The sequence below is a fragment of the Arachis duranensis genome, chromosome 9 (assembly GCF_000817695.3).
Source record: "Arachis duranensis cultivar V14167 chromosome 9, aradu.V14167.gnm2.J7QH, whole genome shotgun sequence".
In the NCBI taxonomy this organism is placed as follows: Eukaryota; Viridiplantae; Streptophyta; class Magnoliopsida; order Fabales; family Fabaceae; genus Arachis; species Arachis duranensis.
Genome location: NC_029780.3, coordinates 101,424,894 through 101,433,800, shown reverse-complemented (window position 1 = coordinate 101,433,800; position 8,907 = coordinate 101,424,894). Strand labels below are relative to the sequence as shown.

The 8,907-nt window shown below is 36.2% G+C and overlaps 1 protein-coding gene across 1 annotated transcript; it reads right to left on the bottom strand.

The window, feature by feature from the left end:
* On the bottom strand, positions 1 to 462 carry LOC107466422 (uncharacterized). Its single transcript, XM_016085397.1, has one exon. The coding sequence runs from the start codon at positions 460 to 462 to the stop codon at positions 1 to 3; it is 462 nt and encodes a 153-aa protein (XP_015940883.1).
* Positions 463 to 8,907: the final 8,445 nt, after the last annotated feature.

Here is an 8,907-nt window from a genome sequence, read left to right as displayed (position 1 = left end):
TCACTCTTTAGTGAGACATCTCAATATTCCCCTCACAAGCACAGATTCAGGATGTCTAATTCCCATAACATCTAAGCCAGTAATGATAACGTTGAATCTTTCAAATATTTCATCAATTATTTCTCCTTCTTTCATTGAGAACATTTTGTAGTCTCTGTTCAGCATGTCTATTCTGGATCCTTTGACTTGGGTTGTGCCTTCATGAGTAACTTGAAGTTTGTCCCAGATTTCCTTTACTGTTGTGCATCTTGATACCCATCGATATTCCTCAAAGTTGACTGAACAGTTGAGCAAGTTGACCACTTTGGCGTTGAGCTCTACTTTCTTTCTGTCATCATCATTCCAATCAGCTTCACCTTTGAGAGTAGCCACACCATCAGCTCCTGTAGTTGTTGGAAATTGTAGACCTTCCAGGATTATCTTCGAAAGTATGTAATCTACAAATTGAACAAATATATTCATTCTTTCTTTCCAGTAACTATAGTTCTTTCAATTGAAGAATGGAGCTCTGTTGCTTAACTGCCTTTCTGTCAAAGTATAGGCCACTAGATTTGAGCCATTGTTAACCGCCATCAATATCTTTTTTCCAAGCTACAAAGCTTGATCTCTTTGAGACCAAGCTCTGATACCAATTGATGGTAATCAGTGGCTAAGAGAAGGGGGAGTTGAATCTTAGCCCCCTTTTTTACTGAATATTAATTGCTGCTTTTTCAAAGAAACTTTAGGAGATATTTCTTCTATTATCTCATAACAAGTCAAGAGACATTTTTTTTTGTCTCGTAACGGGTTAGGAGATATTTTTTATTTTTGTCTCCAACGCAACAGAAACATAATAGGAGTAGAAGAGAAAAAGAGAATCACACCCAGAAGTATCCTAGTTAAGCTGCTAAGTACAATGCAGCCTACATCCAGTCTCCATCACAACAGTGATAGAATTTTTTACTATAATCATCAGATTACATACACCAATTCTTCCCTAGGATCTACCCAATCCTATCTGGGACAAATCCAGATTCTATCCCCAAATCTAACCTTGACTTGGACCCCTACCAAGCTTTCAACTGCAAAGTGCTAACCCAACTTGCAAGGGAATCCCCACAGGATCATGAAACACAACATACAGATGTATAAAGAAACTCTAAGACATCTATGGCTTTTTTCCTAATATTGATCACTGTCTTTTTTCTCTCACTGAATTTTTCTTACAAACATCACTATGTTTTCCTTTTACTATGAGACATAGACAGACAACACTAAGAAAAATAAAACAGAATGAAACTCATTGAAGGAGAAGAACTCAAGAAGCTTGGGTAGCTATGAGAACTCTGTGCTTTACACTTTCTCTCCTTGGCTCAACCTTTGGCCGTTCACCCTTATTATAGAAAGGAAAGCTTCCAAGGTTGAAACCGGTTCAACCAAGTCAGCAACATCTTGTCCAACAAACAACAGCAATTCGGACAGAGAGAAGAGAGAGGAAAAACCGAAACAAAATCAACATGCATGTACCTCACTCAACCCTTCTCATCAAGTTCCTTCACTCTGAGCCTTTGATATTGACTTTGGCTCCAAGAAAGAACTCTGACCCTTAATGAACCTCTGATCCTTGACAGCTCCATGCTTTCTATTTTTGCTTCCTCCTATCTTGTAGCTCTAGAAGCTATCTTCTTTCTTTGATGGATAAAAATGGAAATGAGCTTTTGCCACTGAGATCTTTTTCTCTAACCGAGACGGATCTTTCCTTTTCTTGGAATGGAAGATCTTGAAGCTCTTCTTGAAATCTTGCCTTCAATGGCAAAAATCTAGCCATACCTTGCTTCGGATCTTCCTTCTTCACAGGCTTTCTTCATCCTAGCCTTTTCTTCTTCCATAGCTTCACTGTAATTGTACTTCTCTTCTGATAACTTCTATTTTCTTCTTTTCTGATTGAAGTGACTGAATAGCAAAGAAGAGAGAGGAGAGAGAAGATACAAAACACTCAATGCATAATTAAATGAAATTGAAATCCCACTCTCAGTCCCCAAGAAGTGGAGTAATGTGTGGAGCATTTAATGCAATTAAATCAATTTGAATTTTCTCTTTCAGTTACTAAAGCATGAACTTAATTGAGTTAAAATTTGAAATTCATTAGTCCATGGAAGTAGGTAACCGAAGCATGCTTTTGAAATCCTTAGGCCACTTTGAGTTTCATTGAATTTTAGCCACATAAAGTGAACAATTATTATTGGGCCTTGAGAGACTTGGATTCCTTTGGTTTCCTTTCTCTTTTAATATGCAGCCACTTGAAGAGAACAACTATTATTGGGCTAAGCATGTTTAGTAACCAAACTGGGCTTTCATCGCTTGGGCCAAGATAACAATTTTATTTTTATTCCTGCACACTAACAAAAATATCAAACAACCCATTGGAAGCTATTAAATAAGACACTTAATAATAAATTTAATAATTATCTAATTTATATTTTAATAATGTTTGATTATCATTTAATTAAATATAAGTTTTCCAAACTCAACAGTTTTCATACTATTACATGAGTATGTACCCAAACTCCCAATATTTTTCAATAAATATAAAACACATTTTCATCAACTAAAGTTCTCACATTTTTTTCACACTTAATTGACACACACACTCACTATCTCACGCTAACCAAAGATTCAAATAGGACAATTAATTATTTTCCGCTTAAGTTAGTGATGTGGTAATATAAAGAACAAAAGGGAAATAAAAAGACTTAAATAAAATGGTGGCTATTTGGGTTAAATGAGCTATAATGAAGTGATGATCTCAATCACATAAATGCATATATATACACTAAATAATGGACATATAGAATTAAACAAACCAAAGATTGCAATCATAGAAAAGAAAACATACAAGAATCAAAATCATAGTTAAATGATGTAACCATATAATTAAGCTAAAAAACTCATAGGTTGTGTGTTCTTAGCTTAAAAGTTATATTCCAAAGTATATACATCATGCAAGTTTCAATGAAAATTTTAACTCAAATAAATTTGAATCTTAATGCCGTTTTTAGAAAAAAGAATTTCTTAGGAATTTCATATATATATATATATAATTATGTGCACTTTCCAATCACAACTAATAAACTAAAATAACTAAGCTAAATCTATATACTACCAACATAAAAAGATGCAACTAACTCAAAGTCTAAAATATATACAAGCAAAAGTGAAAAGTGCGATAAAATAAAAAGTATTCAAAACAACCAATATGTACAAAAATCCAAAAGTATACTAAAATAAAGATGCAAGTACGGAAAATAAAATAAAGTGTCTAGAATGGAATGGTTTACCAAAATAACTCTGCCGATGAAGGCGGCCTCTGATGCGTGAGCATCGTATCTATCTTTTCCTTGTGAATTTGCACTTGAATTGTTATGTTTAATCAAGAATTAATACATTTTAGCCACTATGAATACTACTTTGAGCTGTGTGCAATTCTATTTATTTCATGTAGTATTTTGGACGAATTTTGCGGAGTTTAAGTCAAGGCCAGAGAACGGTGAAAACAAAGAATTATTGCTGACCACTCCACGCTTAACTTGGGAATTTCCAAATTCAGCATGGAACTAATCCTCCGTTCAAGCAATTCAGCCTTGTCCATGATGAACTTGGGATTCTCCAAGTTCAGCATTGAATCCACGCACTAAGGGAGAAACATGCACCATCCCACACTGAACTTGGGAATTTCCAAGTTCAGTGTGGATTCAAAGGAAAAGCGTGGAATTGTCATTGCCTCCTCCACGCTGAACTTGGAAATTTTCAAGTTCAGCGTGGACCCAATGGAACGCAATAAGGATGCCTCTGCTTATCCCATGCTGAACTTGAGGCTTTTTCAAGTTTAGCGTGGATCCTGACAACCAAGTGGTCCCCAGGCATTCAAGAAAAGCTGTGGATGAAGCCAGGTTTATTTTGATTGAATTTTGTATTTTATTTTAAAATAGAAAAAGATATTATTTTAGTTTTAGAAAATATATTTTAAATTAATTAGGATTAGATATAAAGGGAAAGAAAATCATCTCTTCTCTTCTACCTGATTCAAAATTTACATTTTACGAGAATCCTGGTTTTCACTCTGAACCATGAGCAACTAAACCTCTATTGTTAAAGTTAGGAGCTCTGTCTATTGTATGGATTGATTCTATTATTTTTCTATTTTAATTCATGTACTGATTTATATTTCAAGAATTGTTTTCATTCTTTATCTTATGAATTTGGGTAGAATGGAAGTATGACCCATGTTCTAATTGAGTTCTTGTATAACTTGGAAAAGCACTTTACTTGAACGACAGCTTGAAAATATATTCTCTAAATTTCTTATTATCTGGACTTAACAAGATACTTGACATATAATCCTCTTATATTTAGGTAATTAGGATTTCTGTGGCATATAAACTAGAATTGAACTTCACCTTCTAATTGAAATCAAGTGACCAAGGAATTGGTGGTTGATGAATTTTAGAGAAGACAAAAAGGTCTAAAGAATTAGGGTTTAGTCACCTATAGTTTGCTATGAATTAAATCTTGCATGATTAAAATAGTTAGTAAGAAAAGTCAATCCGAAAAATAGATAACTCTGAAGCCTTAACTGTTTTTCCATATATTATTCACAATTTGTTTACTGCTTGCTTTCTAATATTCTGAATTATTGTTAATGCTTTTGAACACTCAAACACTATTTTTTGCTTGTCTAACTAAGTAAATTAATCAACCATTGTTGCTTAGTCCATCAATTCACGTGGGATCGACCCTCATTCACTTGAGGTACTACTTGGTACGACCCGATGCACTTGCCGGTTAGTTTGTGGTTATAAATTCCACACCATCCTCCCCACACTTAAATGTTAGCATCATCCTCGATACTTCTGAAATCAAGCCGGGTGAGAGGGGTCATCGCCTGTATCTCCACTGTTTGCTGTGGGTGGCTGTGGCTCTGTCGGCTCCTTAGCCTGGGCCTCTTCCTTCTCATACTGATCGGAGTGTCAGGATTAAAAGGAATATCAATTCCGCTAGAAGTCACAATCCGCCTCAAATGTGAATAATATCGCCTATTACGATGTTCCATCTGCTCCATGCGCTCAAAAAGGTGTTACACGAGATGGTAGATCGGCTGGAAAGTAGATGATGGTACTGCTGTGGAAGGTACTGATGCTGTCGCTGAGGGTCCTATTGTACCAGAGGAAGTAGATGGCTCTGTAGAAGCAATGAGTGCTGGACGATCTCCGAACCAATTGCCATGCGAAATAACTTTCTTACGGCTGGCAATTGTCGGTTTTCCATCTCCCTGCTCCCAAGGGACCTCAAACTAGTGAGCCATCTGAGTGATCAAACATGAAAATGCTAGGCTGCCTCAAACGTGGGCCCGGGCCATGTATCTCTTAATGAGTCTTGGAAAGTATAATTCCTTCCCTTCCAAAACACACCATATAAGCACAGTCATGCCTGCCGAGACCTCAGACTCGTGGGTGCTAGGCATGACATAGTTACTCATGATCTATTGCCAAACCCTAGCCTCAATTGTTAGATAATCAATCTTGATGCCTCGGGGAGTCAGTTTTGACAGTCCATATGCCTAAGGAACATCAGGATGGACAGCTATGGTACAGAGGATTGCATCCCAATCAAACTCCATACGGTGAATCTCCTCCTCGGCCTTACAGAAATCATCCTTATCACTAATCTTTGGTCGAAAGTGGAGAATCTCTTCAATAGCCTCCTCTATCACTAAAATTTGCCTGCCTCAGAGCTGAACTATATCTAGGGTTACCTAGTAATAGTTACAGTAAAATTCTTGGACCCAAGATGAGTTCACTCCCACCAAGTCTCGATCCATGAACACCCAGCCCAGTGACTCAATCCGACGCTCAGTAAACTGCATCATGTCGGGTGGTATCTCAAGCTTCCTCTCTACGTGAAGGTTCTGCTTTTCTAGGAAGTGCAAAAACTTTAGTTCACAGTAGAGATTAGCAAACTTCACTGGGTCGGAGGAAGGCATAGCTTGATCACCCTTCTCCTTTGTAGTAAGCTGCCTCTTAGATAAGGTCTCATTCGCTATCTCAGTGGATGGCTGTGATCTTTTTTTACTTGAGGTTGACTTAGCCTTGCCCTTTCCCTTTCCGTCAGTCATCCTGAAAAAGAAAATTCACAGGAAACAGGATATCAAATAGAAGCTAAGGCATGTAAGGCAAAAATAATATAATATGCAGGCAAGAGACAGAAAATAGAGGAATTAAAAGCTTATGCATGAAGTGAGTTAATAAAATGCAATCAACTTGGAATAGAATGAAAATAGAAATCAAAATAAGTCAAATTCACATTCCAAGTAATTGTGTACAAGGAAAATCAAATTGCTTGTCAGTGAAGAAACAAACTTGCTATGCATTAAAGGAATAGTAAAAGAGTTAATTTAAAAAGGAAAATTAAAAAGAAAAGTTAAAAAGTTAGTTAAAATCAAAAGTTAGAAAAAGAAAGAAAGTTAAATGTTAATAGAATAGCAAATATTGTTCTTAAATTAAGAAAATGTTCAAAAATAGTTAAGAACAAGCAAACTCACATTCATGTAATATAATGCAAACATTGATGATGAATTGAATAAGGCAAAATAAGCACAAAAAGGAGAAATCAATCATCAATATGTTTAATCACTGAATTTGTAAAAATTGGTGTGAAAAGATTGAAACATGCACTTAATGTAACACAAAATTCATTGAAAACAAAAATTTTATGCAATTGGTTACAAAAGTGAAAATGCACCCGTTTTTACAATCTTAAAGAACCTCAATAATAGCAAGGTTAGGTCAATTAGGAAATTAAAAGTGTGCACTTCAATGATTGTATGGAAATTAGATGAATTCAAATCATGAAGTGAAAGAATTGACCGAACTTGACAATTCAAATCATATAAGAGGTTCAAAGATAATTGGCTAACAATAGCTCCTTGTTGCAACCAATCATACAATACAACATAAGGGTACCAAAAGAAACAAAAATGTTGGCCGAGTAATTTATTAATTGAGTTGGTCACAAAACAAAACTAAAGAACCAAATTACCAACTTAATTAACAAATCCTAATCAATTAATGCACCAAATTTAAAAAATTTCGGCAGCATTCCGACAGTAAATAGGACGTTCCCGAATTTAAACAAACAGAAGAATTAATCCATATGAACTATATTAACATCAAACAAGAACAAATCACAACAGCTCATATGAATTAAGCAGCAACAAGCAAAAGTGGCAATCAGCAAATTAGCATAATAAGACCATGACCAACATCATTCAATCAAAACAAGGCAGTAAACCAAATGATTCCAGACGTTATTATCAACACAAATAAGCAACCTAAATCCACTACAATTCAAATACTACCTAACTACCTAGAACTAACTAAACATGCATCCTTAACTAATTTAATTAACAAAAACTAACCTAACTAACAAAAATTAAACTAATAATTAAAATAACTAAAACAAGATTAACTAATTAAACTCAGAAATAAAAATAGGAGGAACCTGAAAATGAGGCAGAATCAGAGAGTGACAAGGGAAGAAGAGTGGTGGCAGAGCAATGCCAGCCTAGAGGTGACACTGTGCTGATAGCAGCAAAACCAAAAATAGGGGAAAAGGGGAAGTCCTTGTTCTTGTGGTGTATGAGAATAGTGGTATAAGGGAAAAATAGGGTAAGAGAAAAAGGAAGAAGAGAGGCGAAGAGGGTGGAGGTTGGTGGGGGTCACCGGTGGCAAGGATGGCTGCGGCGGTGAGGTTGGCAGAGGAGAGGGGTGACTGAAATGGGAAAAAGAGGGAGAAAGGGAAGAGAGAAAGAAGGAAGGGGAAGAAATGGGTGGTCGGCAGTGGTGTGGGTTCATCGGTGATGGTTGGGTGCGGTGGTGGTGAGTGGTGGTCGTCAATGGAGGATTGGGGGTGAAGAAGGGAAAGAAAGAGGTTGGAAGACAATTGTGATGCGAATGAGAATAGGGTTCTTGCATCAGGGATAATGCAATTCAAACACACACATACGTGTGGGTCATGCCTAAGCGTGGCAGGTGTGGGAAGAAATTGTGCAAGACACACAGTTTCCACACACTATGTGCACAACTCACTGTCGGGACCGTGCGATGACACAGTCCACGCACGATCCTAGCACGTTCAGATTCTGGGGGTCATGCGTACGCGTGGGTCAAGCGTACGCGTGACAGGGCCTCTCTCTTTTTCTCTTATTTTTTTAAGAAATATAAAATAGAACCAAGACTATCCTACCCACTATTTACATTTCTAAACCAACCAGAATTCAAATCTAACAAAATCTTTAACTTTTGAAAAAAAATTCAAATACTCTATTATGCAATTCAAACAAAAATGAAATTCAAACAAAGATGAAATTCAAAACAACTAACCTACAACTTAAGGCATAAACCTATTTAAACAAACTAACACATAAGGCAATATATAAAAGAGTAATATCAAAGCAAGAAATTACCTAACAATGACAACTCAATTCATTCATTAACTATATAAACAAGAGAATAAAAAAAGGTTACCATAGTAGAGTGTCTCCCACCTAGAACCTTTATTTATTGTCCTTAAGTTGGACAATTGGGAAGCTCCTTTTTATGGTGGCTTGTGCTTACACTCATCCTTGAACCTCCAAGAATGCTTGGTCTTCAGGTGGTTGTCAGAATTTCCAACCGATTTCACCAAGTTTTGATGAAGTTCTTCACAAAATATGAGCTTTCAAAGTTGATATTCATCTTGTAATTCGGGATCCCATATCTTATTTTCGCACCCGTCTTCAAGTTGATCCTTGTGGTTCCATTCGGGTAGTAAACAAGCCAAATTCTCAATGAGATACCAAACTCTTTTCTTAGACCTATCTAATTGAGAACT

Coding starts and splice junctions, on each gene's coding strand:
- LOC107466422 (XM_016085397.1), bottom strand. CDS start 462: ATGAATATATTTGTTCAATTTGTAGATTACATACTTTCGAAGATAATC.